The sequence below is a fragment of the Mytilus galloprovincialis genome, chromosome 2, assembly GCF_965363235.1.
Source record: "Mytilus galloprovincialis chromosome 2, xbMytGall1.hap1.1, whole genome shotgun sequence".
Lineage (NCBI taxonomy): Eukaryota > Metazoa > Mollusca > Bivalvia > Mytilida > Mytilidae > Mytilus > Mytilus galloprovincialis.
The window spans coordinates 38188353-38207863 of record NC_134839.1 but is presented as its reverse complement, the minus strand read 5'-3'; the positions used below and the strand labels follow the sequence as shown (position 1 = coordinate 38207863).

Sequence of the window (19511 nt, the reverse complement as noted above, 5' to 3'; positions counted from 1 at the left end):
GGAAAATATGTCGGTATATTGCTTCCTAGAAGCAAGCAATTAAAAATAAGTAAACTTCTTCCTATTACTTATAATAAGAAAGAATTCAACATTACAAAAATTTTGAACTTTTTTTTCAAGTGGTCACTGAACCATGAAAATGAGCTCAAGGACATTGGACATGTGACTGACGGAAACTTCGTAACATGAGGCATCTATATACAAAGTATGAAGCATCCAGGTCTTTCACCTTCTAAAATTTAAACCTTTTAAGAAGTTAGCTAACGCCGCCGCCGGATCACTATCCGTATGTCGAGCTTTCTGCAACAAAAACTATCCATTTAGTTATAAAAAACATATGCATGATTTTTTTTTAATTTGAGGTTTCATTTGACTTTAACAAGAATATGTGCATGATGTGCAGACAGAGGAAGATGCCCCTTCACACTTTCAGTACAAAATCTGCTTTAAATTTCACTTTGGAACAATATCAAATTAATGAGACCACAAGCAACTTCATGCATCATGATTACAAAACTTTTATCAATGTGGTTCAAATTTGTTGTAATCATGTTACAAATGCTGTAGTGCAAAATTACATAATATTTTTATCCTTTTTTTTTTTTCTAATTCTGATAACTGATCTGGCACTGCACATTTTTGAATTCAATGGAAAGTTTAATATGAAAAGGATATAAAAATGTACAAACTTGTCTCAAGTCAAGGAACCTGTATCTCAGTAGTTGTTGTTTGATGCTGTATATCATATTTGTATTTTGTTCATTGGTTATGTTGGTTTTTTTTTTACATTAATCATGCCATCAGTTTTTTGTTTGAGTTGTTTTACATTTCACATTAACGGGCGTTTTATAGCTGACTATGTGGAATGGGTTTTGCTTATTGCTGACGGCTGTATGGTGACCTTTTGTTGTTAACCTGTCCTTGGTAACCTGTCTACATTTGTATGTCATTTGGTCACTGGTGCAGAGTTTTCTTATTGGCAATTATACCACATCTTCTAAATAAAATTGAAACTTTTTATATGATAAATTAATAAACCATGATTAACCCATTAACCTTATATGTGCAGAATTTCTACAACACTGTCATGTAGAACAGCAAGGTGACAGTTAAAAGAATCACTCTAGTTGGTGTGGAGTGAACCAATGTGAAATAGTGGGGTTTTTTTTATGGTGTAAAAAAAATGTATGTAAGACACTCTATTTATGACCTTGTTGACCTATTGAAAGAGATTTCTCAGAGTGAATCACAAACAATTCATAACATTTACTGTGAAAACTTACCACCAAGATGACTTTTTAATAGAATTACTTTGTTTTTGCTAGAGTATATTTTACTTACCCTTGCACCAGCAGCAATAAATGGAGCATACTGAGTATAAAAACAATATGTTCCAGTTTCCTGGTAGTATTGTGGATCGTTTTCAGCCTGTGGCAGGTTACATGGGCATTCTACCAATACTTCATCATACACATTCAGTGTACTTTCATAAGTTGGAGCTACAGTTGATAACCATTCGTAACATAACTTGTCATAGTTTACACTTGTATCAGTACACGTGTCTACCCGATACATCCATAGGCCATTTATTGATGTCTCTAAAGGAAGAAAAAAATACTAACTATGTATCCAAGTTTCAGATAAATCCTCATAATAAATATACAATGTACAGATTGCAAATTTAGCGTCCACCTTGAGATAATTTATATGTGGTTTGGTTGGTATTTTTCCTTCTTGACCATTTTGACCTCAGCTCAGATGTATCGACCATATTTCACCAGCTGTTAATTGTTTTAATATCAATTATACTTCACACTAATTTCTATTTGGCATTATTTCCCATTTTCAATTTGGCAATGTCACATACAACAACATTTTGTATATTATTTGGCTTATTTTTTAAACCATCAGCATGATCAGACACTCTGTACAAAAAGAACCCATCACATATTTTTCACTCTCTTTTGGCTCAAAACGAAAAATAAAACAACCTGATTCAATTCATTATTTTGGCTTTCTAATTTAAAGTGGATCTGTTATTATACAAATATCTGTACTCTCAGTATAATTTTATAAAATCTTCAATGAGTACTTTGTTTTACCTTTTCCTAAATGTATACATGTATTTGTAAAATATTTGTTTGTTGTTATTTTGTTTTATGTTTGTATTTGTACATTGTACCCTTTTACTTACTGCTGTTACTGGAGCTCAGAATTTCAGTTGGGAAATTTAAATCAAATGATGCAGGATGATTGTAATAGCCATCATTTTCACTGCACTGCCAGGAAGCAGAAATGGACCTGGCTGTATTGGTGGTCCAATAGATATTTCCATAAATGAAAGCAGTGTAAGTACTGATTCCATCTGATACCACCAATAACTGTACTGTTGCATTCTGTGAATAAAAAATTTAAATTGTTATAGACAGTATTAGACTCATTCTTCCTTCTCTCCATAGTACACGAATGCCCCACTCGCACTATCATTTTCTACGTTCAGTGGACCGTGAAATTGGGGTCAAAACTTTAATTTGGAATTAAAATTAGAAAGATCATATCATAGGGAACATGTGTAATAAGTTTCAAGTTGATGTAACTTTAACTTTATCAAAAACTACCTTGACCAAAAACTTTAACCTGAACTTCGCACTATCATTTTCTATGTTCAGTGGACCATGAAATTGAGGTCAAAACTATAATTTGGTATTAAAATTAGAAAGATCATATCATGGGGAACAAGTGTACTAAGTTTCAAGTTGATTGGACTTCAACTTCTTCAAAAACTACCTTGACCAAAAACTTTAACCTGAAGCATATGGACGAACGGAGGCACAGACGGATGGACGGACAAACAGAGGCACAGACCAGAAAACATAATGCCCCTCTACTATCGTAGGTGGGGCATAAAAATAATATAATAGATTATAAAATAAGAAGATGTGGTATGATCGCCAATGAGACAACTTTCCAGCAGAGTCCAAAACAAAGATAACTTTTTTGTATTTAATGCCACATCAGTCTATTTACTATGCCATGTGCAATAGTTTGATTAATGTATGAACAAGCATGACAAGGTTTGCAATAAATAAAGGCAACAGTAGTATACCGCTGTTCAAAACTCATAAATCCATGGACAAAAAACAAAATCGGGGTAACAAACCAAAACCGAGCGAAACGCATTAAATATAAGAGGAGAACAACGACACAACATCGAAACGCAACACACACAGAAACAGACCAATCATCAGACAAAACACCACGAGAATAACAAATGTAACATGAAAACCAAATACATGAATTTGGGATAGACAAGTACCGTGCCACGTCCTATCTCAATATCTCAAAAATAAGAGAAAACACAAACGACTCAACGTTAAAATGCAACACAAAGAGAAACGAACAATATATAACAATGACCATCTTCCTGACTTGGTACAGGACACTTTTAAAGGGGAATAAAAGTGGTGGGTTGAACCTGGTTTTAAGGCATGCCAAACCTCGCACTTTAATGGCAAAGTTAAATATAACATTGAAATGACAACATAATATTACAGGACTACAATACAAATAAATAGGAGAACATATTAGACACAGAAAAACATGATTAATAGATAACAAAAAGCATCAGGTTTAAAATTCAATACGCCAAAAACGCGCCTTGCCCACACAAGACTCACCAGTGACGCCCAGATATAAAAGATCGAAAGTGAAAAAAGTACAAAGTTGTACAGCACTGAAGATCAAAAGTTGAAAAGGTTTCGCAAAATACGGCATTGTTTTTATGCCCGGGATAAGAACATTCTTATTATATAGAACAATTCATGCTATTGCAAACAGTAAATTTTATCAAATGAATATGAAAGAGATATACACAAAGAAACTAAAGTATTAACTAATTACAGAAAACTAAACCTGAATACATAACGCCTAGATATAAAAGATCGAACGTGAAAAAGGTACAACTAAACCTTTTGATATCAAGTATCAGAAGTTCATTACTAGACAAAGTGTGCAAGCTGTGCAACATGTATTTACATGTAGTAAGGCAATTAGGTTGCCCCCATAATCAGTAGAAATGGTGGAAAGCATCATATGTGGTCCTCCCAAATCTTGTTTTAAAACTATGGAATCATGGGTAGAAATATTATCATCAAACATATACATTGTAGCTAGTTTATAGCTGTTAATCAGTCTCCATGAGTGTTTGATTAATTATCAGTTTGTTGAAAATGAAGTTAGCTGACTTATTGAGATTCTTATTATCAGTTGTTTACACTGGATTTAAAGCAAATTAGGGAAGAATGGCATTTTCTAGTTATATTTGCTATAATCTCTAGTATTATATGCATCAACATATATGCACTTTACTAAAAAGTGGGATGACCAGTTTTCTGCTAAAGTGACAAAACTTGCAATCTATTGTATACCTATCTGCAACATGTGTGCAATGATCTGAACACCTGAAAAGACTATCTATCATTTCTATTAAAATTCACGTAGAAAAAATCCAGTGTATACATGTATGCTGGGATTCGAACTCAAGACCTTTAATAGCATATATATCAAGCCACGACACAACCACTACACCATGATGACTGGATACGTACTGTTAGTAATTTAACCTACTTAAAGGAAGCAAGATATTTTTATAAGTGGGGCGAGTTGGCAGACCTTTATTCAGTGGGGTTTAAACCCTTTTCGTTAATAATTGAGTTGTCAGTGATTGTTCAGTTTGATATTACACTTTTCAAAAGTGGGGCGAGTTAATAAACAAGAGTATACATTTCTAGACATATATGCAAGAGTAGGGCAATTTTTTTCATAAAGTGGCGATATAGGTTGGGCCGATTGGCCAGTGGGGCGAGCAGGGCTCGACATTACCGTTTGTCCGATTGTCCGGGACAAGTGGAAATAGGTACATTTGTAGATTCATCATACCTGATTTTAATCTTGATAAATTTTATCAAAAATTTAAACAAACGTTCCCGCCAAATATTCTGTGTTGACGAAAAGCTTCGATTTATGTCATCAAAGTGTTTTAATTCAATATTATAAAAAGAAAGTCACATTTGATTTCGGATATGTATCAACATCCGGAAATAATTTCAAACTTTTTTAGGTAGGGCAAGGACGTATATTACGTATATATGTTAGTTATACGTCCTTGGGTAGGGCGAGCCACGGGGTGGGGGTGACTTCCTATTATTGGGTATACGGGGATGTGCCAAAAATGTGGGTCACAATTTTAATGACATCCTATATTAAAATGAATTTACGTTTGATAACTGTATATTGATTTGGGCTATGATCAACATATCATATAAAATATATGTGCACCAAACGATGTCAATTCATATATAAAAACTTAAGGGTAGCTGGTATATTTATGAATTATGAGTGATGATGAGCATGGGTCATATTTTAAATATTGTATATAAGTATAGGTCATTCTTTCTTAATATTTATATAACGATAGGTACTGAATTTCAGTGAATGTTATATTAAAATGGGTACGTTTTTTGAGGCAAAAATGGCACACCCCTTCCAAAAAAATATCGAAGTTCAAGGTCAGATGAATCATGCGGCAGACGGACAGACATATTAAGCTAACATTTCTCTATACAACAAATTAACATAGTTGACATATTGCTTACATGGCTGATAGTTTAAGAAAAACAGACCAAAACACAAAACTTAACACTGAGCAATGAACTGTGAAAATGAGGTCAAGGTCAAATAACAACTGAGTGACTGACATATAGATCATAAAATATTTCCAAACACCTGTAGCGGGGTTGCTTCCCCTCCTTAGTACAGGTAGAACATATAAAGCCTGTCTTAATCAACTGAGCTAGGGTATCGATTCTTTGGCTTAGTGGGTTAACGCACTGACTGTCACGCAGGCGACCGGGGTTCGACACGGTCACCCGGTGGTGACGATATAAATTTGTAGAGTAGAAACATGCTCTCCGGTTACATTTGGTGCCCGACTAAAAATCCACGATGGTTATCTGGAGTATAGCTAGGGTTTGTGTTGTTTAGAGTCATACATAAAGATATGATGACTCTTGTGGTTGGCGAATAGTGTAGCGGGCTTGCTTCCCCTCCTTAGTACAGGTAGAACATATAAAGCTAGTCTTATTCAACTGAGCAAGGGAATCGGTTCTTTGGCTCAGTGGGTTAACACACTGATTGTCACGTAGGCGACCGGGGTTCGATATAAATTTGTAGAGTAGAAACATGCTCTTCAGTTACACACCAATAATAGTCGACCTATTGCTAAATATAAAGTATTATAAAAAAACACCAAAACTCAAAAATAAACTTTGACCACTGAACCATGAAAATGAGGCCAAGGACAGATGACACCTGACAGTTGGACATGTACATCTCACAGTCCATTTACATACCGAATATACTAGACCTATTGCTTAAACTATCTGAGATATGGACTTGACCCCCCAAACTTAACCTTGTTCATTGATCCATAAAAATGAGGTCGAGGTCAAGTGAAAACTGTCTGATAGTCATGAGGACCTTGCAAGATTACGTTTCTAAAAAATATCTTTTTAAAGACAGTCTGACTGAAATTACGCATTTCAATTATGTCATCACTTGAGTAAGCCATCTTGCCTAATCTTTGGTGAAAAAAGCCTTTTTATTTCTGTTGTCACTTTCGTGTCCATGGTGAAGACTCATCTAAGGTTAAAGCAAACAGAAGGCTTACAGTTTAAATTCCTGATTACCTTTTATTTTAGTAACGACTTTTTCTGAAAGCGTTACAATTTCTGTTCATAATGACATTAAGGTTTTCCTCTTACGTGTCTTACATCTACACACTATATGTAACACAAAAAGACAGACCCAACTTTTTTGTCTGTAACATTTTGTTTTTGTTCTGAGGGTTCCTGATGATTGTCAATATGGAAAGAAATGCCAGAAATTGAGTTGACTTTCACTTGTATTTAGGGAGCTACCATTTGATTTTTATGGGAAGAGGGGGGGGGGGGGTGTGGCTAGGATGAAATTTGAAAAAAAATAGACAGGACAGGAGTTTTGAGTAAAAAAAAAGTCAGGATGAGACACTTGCAAAAAAAAAGTCAGGATGAACTAAAAAAAAAAAGGCAGGACCGAACAAAGTGAAAAATAAAAAGGCAGGACAGAGATTACACGGCAGCTAAAAAAAAATGCAGGACAAAAATTTTCATCCTAGGCCCCCCTCCCCATAAAAATCAAATGGTAGCTCCCTTATTTATAACAAATTTGGGTAATCCAATGCATCGAAAGAGAGGCGAAAGATACAAAAGGGAAATTAAAACTCATACATCGAAAATTAACTGACCAACGCCATTGATAAAAAAGAAAAAGACAACATATACATAACAGTACATAAGACACACCATAGACCAAGTAGCACGAACCCCACAAAAACTTGGGGTGATATTAATTGATCTGGAAGGATAAGCAGATCCTGCTCCACATGTGACAACTTACCTCTGTGTTTCCTTGACTTGGATTTGGATAGACATTTTCCCAAGTAACTTTTAATGCTGTGTTAGGCTCAAAGTTTAAAACCTCATCACTGTTAGGATAATTCTTTGTTAACAAGTTTTTGGTGTTGTTTAGAAAGGTCGCTGTGGAAGTGTCCGTATCATCAAACTGGTTGTAAAAATGGTACCATACATTTGAATATGCATTTGTTATGACGTCAGCCCAAAATGGTGCCACCATCTTGACTCCACTGGTATAGCTTGAAGGGAATGATCTTGGGATGTTTGAAGAATATTGCGAATCTAACGTTATGTACCCATTAGAGTAAATCTGCAATGAAAAATACAGTGTTTACATATGTATATAAACATCTGGCAGAACGTTATTTTTCAAATCGGGGCTAGGATTACGATTTCCCTTGTCACAGAAAAGGAACTCTTTCTTCAAGAATTCTCAGGATATTTTTGTGCTTTGTCATAATGAAGTTTTCCAATAGTATGGTAAAAGTTGTGCATGTATCTCTTATTATGTAAGTATTGTAACCGAAAAAGCAATATTATGGACATAAATTTCAACTCAGTCTTAATTTTTTAAATAACCAACACTATAACTTCTTAAACACTTGAAAAAAATATGAACAGAGACAGCGGTTGTTCTCTTGCTATATCACAAAATAGAGATTAACAATAACACATGTTGAAAATTAAATGTCCATGGTAAGTTATATCTTCTTAAAAAAAAAAAAAAATCTGAATTTCGGTGTTTTTCTAAAAAAAATATATCAAAAAAGTTTCTCAAATAAATTGCATTTTTGTATCAAACATCCTAAAATTTTAATCACGGGAAATTTATACCAACTATTAAATATCCATACATTTCGTGAAATGTATTACTGATAATCTCATCAATATATATATATATATTTTTGTATTAAAATCATGGCAAATATTTCTTTAACATTTGACAGAGGTCGACCAATATAGACTAACATTGTTAACAGAGACGATAACATGATATATGTCACTCAAACTAAAAGTATTATCAAACTCAATAAATGCAAATGCTATATACTGACAGGATATTCTTTTAAGTTAACAATCATCAGTGATATGAAAAAAATACATCTGCTGTTGTCTGTTCTATGGTCGGGTTGTTGTCTCTTTGACACATTCCCCATTGCCATTCTCAATTTTATTAAAAACAAATAAGTTATATAATAGCATTGGAAAATAGTTAGTTTTTGTTTTAGTGAAATTGCAATTTGTTCCTACTACGCAAATTCTTTCATTTATCCTTGGTTAAAAACGGAATCACATGATCACACGAGACGCAATGCAATCACCGTGTAAGATGACATTAGGCTGATAACAATCATTCAACTTAACACATATATTATTCTCTATTTTAAAAAGAAGATACTCACATAAATCTGATTATATATATCACAGTTGCATGTCAAACCGACAGGGTTGTAAATGCTGGCAACTTCAACATCATCACCTAAATCTCCTTTAGTGTCGTCTGCTGAAGCACCAAAATTCAACAGATCTAAAACGATACATCATTATTATGTTATTTTTGAATGAAATTTCAAATTATTATAATATTATTATTATTTTTCTATTATTATTTTTTTTTATGTCAAATTGTATGTATTACATGTATTTGCAGTATATTTATTAGCTGCGTAATTAACCCCTACTACAAATGCACAATTTATATAAAAGAACAAAATAGAGCTTATAATTTGATAGATACAATACCTATTCTAACAGCTGTTGAATCGGTAGTCGGTATTGTAGCAGGTGGTCCTGTTGTAGGCACAGCTGTTGATAAAGTAGTTCCAGCCGGTTTAGATGTTATGCTTGTCTGAGAGACAGTTGTACTTTCGGTGTCGGTCACTTGTGATGTTGAAGCTGCGGCTGTGATAGTGGTTGTCTCTGTTGTTCTGCCAGTAGTTTGAGAGGCAGTGGTACCCTCAGTGCTTGTCTCCTGTGATGTAGTGACTGCAGCTGTGCCAGTCGTTGTCTTAGCTGTTGTACCGGTAGTCGAAGAGATTGTGGTACCTTCGATGGTTGAAAGTAAAGTACCAGTAGTCTGAGAGACAGTTGTGCCTTCGGTGTCAGTCACTTGTGATGTTGTAGCTGCGGCTGTGATAGTGGTTGTCTCTGTTGTTCTGCCAGTAGTTTGAGAGGCAGTGGTACCCTCAGTGCTTGTCTCTTGCGGTGTAGTGACTGCAGCTGTGCCAGTCGTTGTCTCAGCTGTTGTACCGGTAGTCGAAGAGATTGTGGTACCTTCGATGGTTGACAGTAAAGTATCAGTAGTCTGAGAGACAGTTGTACCTTCGGTGTCGGTCACTTGTGATGTTGAAGCTGCGGCTGTGATAGTGGTTGTCTCTGCTGTTCTGCCAGTAGTTTGAGAGGCACTGGTACCCTCAGTGCTTGTCTCCTGTGATGAAGTGACTGCATCTGTGCCAGTCGTTGTCTCAGCTGTTGTACCCGTAGTCGAAGAGATTGTGGTACCTTCGGTGGTTGACAGTAAAGTATCAGTAGTCTGAGAGATAGTTGTGCCTTCGGTGTCAGTCACTTGTGATGTTGTAGCTGCGGCTGTGATAGTGGTTGTCTCTGTTGTTCTGCCAGTAGTTTGAGAGGCACTGGTACCCTCAGTGCTTGTCTCCTGTGATGAAGTGACTGCATCTGTGCCAGTCGTTGTCTCAGCTGTTGTACCCGTAGTCGAAGAGATTGTGGTACCTTCGGTGGTTGACAGTAAAGTATCAGTAGTCTGAGAGATAGTTGTGCCTTCGGTGTCAGTCACTTGTGATGTTGTAGCTGCGGCTGTGATAGTGGTTGTCTCTGCTGTTCTGCCAGTAGTTTGAGAGGCACTGGTACCCTCAGTGCTTGTCTCCTGTGATGAAGTGACTGCATCTGTGCCAGTCGTTGTCTCAGCTGTTGTACCCGTAGTCGAAGAGATTGTGGTACCTTCGGTTGTTGACAGTAAAGTATCAGTAGTCTGAGAGACAGTTGTGCCTTCGGTGTCAGTCACTTGTGATGTTGTAGCTGCGGCTGTGATAGTGGTTGTCTCTGTTGTTCTGCCAGTAGTTTGAAAGGCAGTGGTACCGTCAGTGCTTGTCTCTTGCGATGTAGTGACTGCAGCTGTGCCAGTCGTTGTCTCAAATGTTGTACCGGTAGTCGAAGAGATTGTGGTACCTTCGATGGTTGACAGTAAAGTACCAGTAGTCTGAGAGACAGTTGTACCTTCGGTGTCGGTCACTTGTGATGTTGAAGCTGCGGCTGTGATAGTGGTTGTCTCTGCTGTTCTGCCAGTAGTTTGAGAGGCACTGGTACCCTCAGTGCTTGTCTCCTGTGATGAAGTGACTGCATCTGTGCCAGTCGTTGTCTCAGCTGTTGTACCCGTAGTCGAAGAGATTGTGGTACCTTCGGTGGTTGACAGTAAAGTATCAGTAGTCTGAGAGATAGTTGTGCCTTCGGTGTCAGTCACTTGTGATGTTGTAGCTGCGGCTGTGATAGTGGTTGTCTCTGCTGTTCTGCCAGTAGTTTGAGAGGCACTGGTACCCTCAGTGCTTGTCTCCTGTGATGAAGTGACTGCATCTGTGCCAGTCGTTGTCTCAGCTGTTGTACCCGTAGTCGAAGAGATTGTGGTACCTTCGGTGGTTGACAGTAAAGTATCAGTAGTCTGAGAGACAGTTGTGCCTTCGGTGTCAGTCACTTGTGATGTTGTAGCTGCGGCTGTGATAGTGGTTGTCTCTGTTGTTCTGCCAGTAGTTTGAAAGGCAGTGGTACCGTCAGTGCTTGTCTCTTGCGATGTAGTGACTGCAGCTGTGCCAGTCGTTGTCTCAAATGTTGTACCGGTAGTCGAAGAGATTGTGGTACCTTCGATGGTTGACAGTAAAGTACCAGTAGTCTGAGAGACAGTTGTACCTTCGGTGTCGGTCACTTGTGATGTTGAAGCTGCGGCTGTGATAGTGGTTGTCTCTGCTGTTCTGCCAGTAGTTTGAGAGGCACTGGTACCTTCAGTGCTTGTCTCCTGTGATGTAGTGACTGCAGCTGTGCCAGTCGTTTTCTCAGCTGTTGTACCCGTAGGCGAAGAGATTGTGGTACCTTCGGTGGTTGACAGTAAAGTATCAGTAGTCTGAGAGACAGTTGTGCCTTCGGTGTCAGTCACTTGTGATGTTGTAGCTGCGGCTGTGATAGTGGTTGTCTCTAATGTTCTGGCAGTAGTTTGAGAGGCAGTGGTACCCTCAGTACTTGTCTCCTGTGATGTAGTGACTGCAGTTGTGCCAGTCGTTGTCTCAGCTGTTGTTCCCGTAGTCGAAGAGATTGTGGTACCCTCGGTGGTTGACAGTAAAGTATCAGTAGTCTGAGAGACAGTTGTGCCTTCGGTGTCAGTCACTTGTGATGTTGTAGCTGCGGCTGTGATAGTGGTTGTCTCTGTTGTTCTGCCAGTAGTTTGAGAGGCAGTGGTACCCTCAGTGCTTGTCTCTTGTGGTGTAGTGACTGCAGCTGTACCAGTCGTTGTCTCAGCTGTTGTACCGGTAGTCGAAGAGATTGTGGTACCTTCGGTAGTTGACAGTAAAGTATCAGTAGTCTGAGAGTCAGTTGTACCTTCGGTGTCGGTCACTTGTGATGTTGAAGCTGCGGCTGTGATAGTGGTTGTCTCTGCTGTTCTGTCAGTAGTTTGAGAGGCACTGGTACCCTCAGTACTTGTCTCCTGTGATGTAGTGACTGCAGTTGTGTCAGTTCTTTTCTCAGCTGTTGTACCGGTAGTCGAAGAGATTGTGGTACCTTCGATGGTTGACAGTAAAGTATCAGTAGTCTGAGAGACAGTTGTACCTTCGGTGTCGGTCATTTGTAATGTTGAAGCTGCGGCTGTGATAGTGGTTGTCTCCGATGTTCTGCCAGTAGTTTGAGAGGCAGTGGTACCCTCAGTGCTTGTCTCCTGTGATGTAGTGACTGCAGCTGTGCCAGTCGTTGTCTCAGCTGTTGTACCCGTAGTCGAAGAGATTGTGGTACCTTCGGTGGTTGACAGTAAAGTATCAGTAGTCTGAGAGTCAGTTGTACCTTCGGTGTCGGTCACTTGTGATGTTGAAGCTGCGGCTGTGATAGTGGTTGTCTCTAATGTTCTGTCAGTAGTTTGAGAGGCACTGGTACCCTCAGTACTTGTCTCCTGTGATGTAGTGACTGCAGTTGTGCCAGTCGTTTTCTCAGCTGTTGTACCCGTAGTCGACGATATTGTGGTACCTTCGGTGGTTGACAGTAAAGTATCAGTAGTCTGAGAGACAGTTGTGCCTTCGGTGTCAGTCACTTGTGATGTTGTAGCTGCGGCTGTGATAGTGGTTGTCTCTGTTGTTCTGCCAGTAGTTTGAGAGGCAGTGGTACCCTCAGTGCTTGTCTCTTGCGATGTAGTTACTGCAGCTGTGCCAGTCGTTGTCTCAGCTGTTGTACCGGTAGTCGAAGAGATTGTGGTACCTTCGATGGTTGACAGTAAAGTATCAGTAGTCTGAGAGACAGTTGTACCTTCGGTGTCGGTCATTTGTGATGTTGAAGCTGCGGCTGTGATAGTGGTTGTCTCCGATGTTCTGCCAGTAGTTTGAGAGGCAGTGGTACCCTCAGTGCTTGTCTCCTGTGATGTAGTGACTGCAGCTGTGCCAGTCGTTGTCTCAGCTGTTGTACCCGTAGTCGAAGAGATTGTGGTACCTTCGGTGGTTGACAGTAAAGTATCAGTAGTCTGAGAGACAGTTGTGCCTTCGGTGTCAGTCACTTGTGATGTTGTAGCTGCGGCTGTGATAGTGGTTGTCTCTAATGTTCTGGCAGTAGTTTGAGAGGCAGTGGTACCCTCAGTACTTGTCTCCTGTGATGTAGTGACTGCAGTTGTGCCAGTCGTTGTCTCAGCTGTTGTTCCCGTAGTCGAAGAGATTGTGGTACCCTCGGTGGTTGACAGTAAAGTATCAGTAGTCTGAGAGACAGTTGTGCCTTCGGTGTCAGTCACTTGTGATGTTGTAGCTGCGGCTGTGATAGTGGTTGTCTCTGTTGTTCTGCCAGTAGTTTGAGAGGCAGTGGTACCCTCAGTGCTTGTCTCTTGTGGTGTAGTGACTGCAGCTGTACCAGTCGTTGTCTCAGCTGTTGTACCGGTAGTCGAAGAGATTGTGGTACCTTCGGTAGTTGACAGTAAAGTATCAGTAGTCTGAGAGTCAGTTGTACCTTCGGTGTCGGTCACTTGTGATGTTGAAGCTGCGGCTGTGATAGTGGTTGTCTCTGCTGTTCTGTCAGTAGTTTGAGAGGCACTGGTACCCTCAGTACTTGTCTCCTGTGATGTAGTGACTGCAGTTGTGTCAGTTCTTTTCTCAGCTGTTGTACCGGTAGTCGAAGAGATTGTGGTACCTTCGATGGTTGACAGTAAAGTATCAGTAGTCTGAGAGACAGTTGTACCTTCGGTGTCGGTCATTTGTAATGTTGAAGCTGCGGCTGTGATAGTGGTTGTCTCCGATGTTCTGCCAGTAGTTTGAGAGGCAGTGGTACCCTCAGTGCTTGTCTCCTGTGATGTAGTGACTGCAGCTGTGCCAGTCGTTGTCTCAGCTGTTGTACCCGTAGTCGAAGAGATTGTGGTACCTTCGGTGGTTGACAGTAAAGTATCAGTAGTCTGAGAGTCAGTTGTACCTTCGGTGTCGGTCACTTGTGATGTTGAAGCTGCGGCTGTGATAGTGGTTGTCTCTAATGTTCTGTCAGTAGTTTGAGAGGCACTGGTACCCTCAGTACTTGTCTCCTGTGATGTAGTGACTGCAGTTGTGCCAGTCGTTTTCTCAGCTGTTGTACCCGTAGTCGACGATATTGTGGTACCTTCGGTGGTTGACAGTAAAGTATCAGTAGTCTGAGAGACAGTTGTGCCTTCGGTGTCAGTCACTTGTGATGTTGTAGCTGCGGCTGTGATAGTGGTTGTCTCTGTTGTTCTGCCAGTAGTTTGAGAGGCAGTGGTACCCTCAGTGCTTGTCTCTTGCGATGTAGTTACTGCAGCTGTGCCAGTCGTTGTCTCAGCTGTTGTACCGGTAGTCGAAGAGATTGTGGTACCTTCGATGGTTGACAGTAAAGTATCAGTAGTCTGAGAGACAGTTGTACCTTCGGTGTCGGTCATTTGTGATGTTGAAGCTGCGGCTGTGATAGTGGTTGTCTCCGATGTTCTGCCAGTAGTTTGAGAGGCAGTGGTACCCTCAGTGCTTGTCTCCTGTGATGTAGTGACTGCAGCTGTGCCAGTCGTTGTCTCAGCTGTTGTACCGGTAGTCGAAGAGATTGTGGTACCTTCGGTGGTTGACAGTAAAGTATCAGTAGTCTGAGAGACAGTTGTGCCTTCGGTGTCAGTCACTTGTGATGTTGTAGCTGCGGCTGTGATAGTGGTTGTCTCTGTTGTTCTGCCAGTAGTTTGAGAGGCAGTGGTACCCTCAGTGCTTGTCTCTTGCGATGTAGTTACTGCAGCTGTACCAGTCGTTGTCTCAGCTGTTGTACCGGTAGTCGAAGAGATTGTGGTACCTTCGATGGTTGACAGTAAAGTACCAGTAGTCTGAGAGACAGTTGTACCTTCGGTGTCGGTCACTTGTGATGTTGAAGCTGCGGCTGTGATAGTGGTTGTCTCTGCTGTTCTGCCAGTAGTTTGAGAGGCACTGGTACCCTCAGTGCTTGTCTCCTGTGATGAAGTGACTGCAGCTGTGCCAGTCGTTGTCTCAGCTGTTGTACCCGTAGTCGAAGAGATTGTGGTACCTTCGGTGGTTGACAGTAAAGTATCAGTAGTCTGAGAGACAGTTGTGCCTTCGGTGTCAGTCACTTGTGATGTTGTAGCTGCGGCTGTGATAGTGGTTGTCTCTGTTGTTCTGCCAGTAGTTTGAGAGGCAGTGGTACCCTCAGTGCTTGTCTCTTGCGATGTAGTGACTGCGGCTGTACCAGTCGTTGTCTCAGCTGTTGTACCGGTAGTTGAAGAGATTGTGGTACCTTCTTTGGTAGACTTCGTAGTATCGGTAGACTGAGAGACAGTTGTGATTTCGGTATCGGTCACTTGTGATGTCGTAGCTGCGGCTGTAATAGTGGTTGTCTCTGCTGTTGTGTCAGTAGTTTGAGAGACAGTGGTACCCTCAGTGCTTGTCTCTTGCGATGTAGTTAATGCAGCTGTGCCAGTCGTTGTTTCAGCTGTTGTACCGGTAGTCGAAGAGATTGTGGTACCTTCGGAGGTAGACTTCGTAGTATCGGTAGATTGAGAGACAGATGTGCCTTCTGTGTCGGTCACTTGTGATGTCGTAGCTGCGGCTGTAATAGTGCTAGTCTCTGCTGTTGTGCCAGTAGTTTGAGAGACAGTGGTACCCTCAGTACTTGTCTCTTGTGATGTAGTGACTGCAGCTGTGCCAGTCGTTGTCTCAGCTGTTGTACCCGTAGTCGAAGAGATTGTGGTACCTTCGGTGGTTGACAGCAAAGTATCAGTAGTCTGAGAGACAGTTGTGCCTTCGGTGACGGTCACTTGTGACGTCGTAGCTGCGGCTGTGATAGTGGTTGTCTCTGCTGTTGTGCCAGTAGTTTGAGAGACAGTGGTACCCTCAGTGCTTGTCGCTTGCGATGTAGTGACTGCAGCTGTGCCAGTCGTTGTCTCAGCTGTTGTACCTGTAGTCGAAGAGATTGTTGTACCTTCTGTGGTAGACTTCGTAGTATCGGTAGACTGAGAGACAGTTGTGCCTTCGGTAGCGGTCACTTGTGATGTCGTAGCTGCGGCTGTAATAGTGGTTGTCTCTGCTGTTCTGCCAGTAGTTTGAAAGGCAGTGGTACCCTCAGTGCTTGTCTCTTGTGGTGTAGTGACTGCAGCTGTACCAGTCGTTGTCTCAGCTGTTGTACCGGTAGTCGAAGAGATTGTGGTACCTTCGGTGGTTGACAGTAAAGTATCAGTAGTCTGAGAGTCAGTTGTACCTTCGGTGTCGGTCACTTGTGATGTTGAAGCTGCGGCTGTGATAGTAGTTGTCTCTAATGTTCTGTCAGTAGTTTGAGAGGCACTGGTACCCTCAGTACTTGTCTCCTGTGATGTAGTGACTGCAGTTGTGCCAGTCGTTTTCTCAGCTGTTGTACCCGTAGTCGACGATATTGTGGTACCTTCGGTGGTTGACAGTAAAGTATCAGTAGTCTGAGAGACAGTTGTGCCTTCGGTGTCAGTCACTTGTGATGTTGTAGCTGCGGCTGTGATAGTGGTTGTCTCTGTTGTTCTGCCAGTAGTTTGAGAGGCAGTGGTACCCTCAGTGCTTGTCTCTTGCGATGTAGTTACTGCAGCTGTGCCAGTCGTTGTCTCAGCTGTTGTACCGGTAGTCGAAGAGATTGTGGTACCTTCGATGGTTGACAGTAAAGTATCAGTAGTCTGAGAGACAGTTGTACCTTCGGTGTCGGTCATTTGTGATGTTGAAGCTGCGGCTGTGATAGTGGTTGTCTCCGATGTTCTGTCAGTAGTTTGAGAGGCACTGGTACCCTCAGTGCTTGTCTCCTGTGATGTAGTGACTGCAGCTGTGCCAGTCGTTGTCTCAGCTGTTGTACCCGTAGTCGAAGAGATTGTGGTACCTTCGGTGGTTGACAGTAAAGTATCAGTAGTCTGAGAGACAGTTGTGCCTTCGGTGTCAGTCACTTGTGATGTTGTATCTGCGGCTGTGATAGTGGTTGTCTCTGTTGTTCTGCCAGTAGTTTGAGAGGCAGTGGTACCCTCAGTGCTTGTCTCTTGCGATGTAGTTACTGCAGCTGTACCAGTCGTTGTCTCAGCTGTTGTACCGGTAGTCGAAGAGATTGTGGTACCTTCGAGGGTTGACAGTAAAGTACCAGTAGTCTGAGAGACAGTTGTACCTTCGGTGTCGGTCACTTGTGATGTTGAAGCTGCGGCTGTGATAGTGGTTGTCTCTGCTGTTCTGCCAGTAGTTTGAGAGGCACTGGTACCCTCAGTGCTTGTCTCCTGTGATGAAGTGACTGCAGCTGTGCCAGTCGTTGTCTCAGCTGTTGTACCCGTAGTCGAAGAGATTGTGGTACCTTCGGTGGTTGACAGCAAAGTATCAGTAGTCTGAGAGACAGTTGTGCCTTCGGTGACGGTCACTTGTGACGTCGTAGCTGCGGCTGTGATAGTGGTTGTCTCTGCTGTCGTGCCAGTAGTTTGAGAGACAGTGGTACCCTCAGTGCTTGTCGCTTGCGATGTAGTGACTTCAGCTGTGCCAGTCGTTGTCTCAGCTGTTGTACCTGTAGTCGAAGAGATTTTTGTACCTTCTGTGGTAGACTTCGTAGTATCGGTAGACTGAGAGACAGTTGTGCCTTCGGTAGCGGTCACTTGTGATGTCGTAGCTGCGGCTGTAATAGTGGTTGTCTCTGCTGTTGTGCCATTAGTTTGAGAGACAGTGGTACCCTCAGTGCTTGTCTCTTGCGATGTAGTGACTGCAGCTGTGCCAGTCGTTGTCTCAGCTGTTGTACCGGTAGTCGAAAAGATTGTGGTAACTTCGGTGGTAGACTTCGTAGTATCAGTAGTTTGAGAGACAGTGGTACCCTCTGTGCTTGTCTCTTGTGATGTAGTAACTGCAGCCTTAGTGTTTGAGACAGGTGTTTCTTCGTTGGTGGACAGTGTATTATCAGTAGACTGACTGACGGCTGTACCTTCGGTGTATGTCCCTGGCGATGTAGTGACTGTCAACGGCAAAGTTGTAGCTAAAAAAGAATACAGTTATGTTACATTTTGCAGAACATCCAATTTATATCATACTACTCCTGAAGTCATGATTGAGATATTTTTAACTTTATCTTAAAATTGTACCCAAAACCTGGACTAAAATTAATTTGGCTCTTTTAATTTTCAAAAAAATATTGACAAAATATTCTCTTTGACCCTTTGAAAAAAACTTGAACCAATCACTTTCTTGAAAAAAATGGTTGGATATATAGCAGTTTGACAAACACTCATTTTAATCATTGAGATATTTCCTTAACATTACAACGTGATTAAAACATTTAGCTGATTTGACAGAGTTATCTCCCTGTAGTGTTAGGTACCACATTAACGAGATTTTCTTGTTTCTAGAACTTTAAATCTGTTATGTCAGGTTTTTTTCAAGGATGAATCACTTTGTGTAGTGAAACACAATGAACATGGTACGATGAAGACTGTGGATTGGAACAATCAGAGAATTATGTTAACTTTATCAATAAAAGAAAAAAAATGATACAATGTTGAAATCATCGTACAAACATGTCAACTGTGGTGTCATAGATGTGATAAATTTTACCTCTTTGTTTAAGTCTTTTTTATATAAACTACTTCCCTTTCATGAATGTGAACTACTGAATGAGAATATTTACCGGATTTGTTATAGCATAAGCAACACTACTGGTGCCACATGTGGAGCAGGATCTGCTTACCCTTCCGGAGCACCTGAGATCACCCCTAGTTTTTGGTGGGGTTCGTGTTGCTTATTCGTTAGTTTTCTATGTTGTGCCATGTGTTCTTTTGTTTGTCTGTTTGTCTTTTCATTTTAGCCAGGTGTTGTCAGTTTATTTTCGATTTACGAGTTTGACTGTCCCTCTGGTATCTTTCGTCCCTCTTTTACATATACATATAACACTTAGATACATAATATACTTTTAAATGGTCATTTTACACATATATAATTGTTGTACAGTACACATTGTACACTTATACTAAAAGTCTTACAAAAAAGACATCTTACTCGCAACTACATTTTGTATAGGTGATCGCAAGTTAAATATATTTTTTATTAGTCCATATATAATCGTTTATATTTAGATCTCAAAATGATCACATTAGTTATTTTTAATTTAACAGTATTTCCTTAATCTTACAGCTAATATGTTGGACAAAATTCAAAACATTTAGATGCAGATATATAATTTTGTACTGAAAATATTATGAATGTAGATTATAAAAAAGAAATTAGTATATTTTGCAGTTTATTGATATATTTTTTTAAAGGTTACATATAGATACATGAAGGGGTTCAAAAT

At 40.5% G+C, this 19511-nt stretch overlaps 1 protein-coding gene across 1 annotated transcript in view; it reads right to left on the bottom strand.

The window, feature by feature from the left end:
- Nucleotides 1-19511, bottom strand: part of LOC143062027 (uncharacterized) — an 86064-nt gene that overhangs the window by 28710 nt on the left and 37843 nt on the right. Inside the window, exons 7-11 of the mRNA XM_076233879.1 lie at nucleotides 9255-18200; nucleotides 8915-9039; nucleotides 7495-7821; nucleotides 2195-2396; nucleotides 1342-1598 (exon numbers count right to left, since the gene is read on the bottom strand). Of these exons, the coding sequence (XP_076089994.1) occupies nucleotides 1342-1598; nucleotides 2195-2396; nucleotides 7495-7821; nucleotides 8915-9039; nucleotides 9255-18200 (9857 nt within the window). The remainder of the gene's footprint in view (nucleotides 1-1341; nucleotides 1599-2194; nucleotides 2397-7494; nucleotides 7822-8914; nucleotides 9040-9254; nucleotides 18201-19511) is intronic.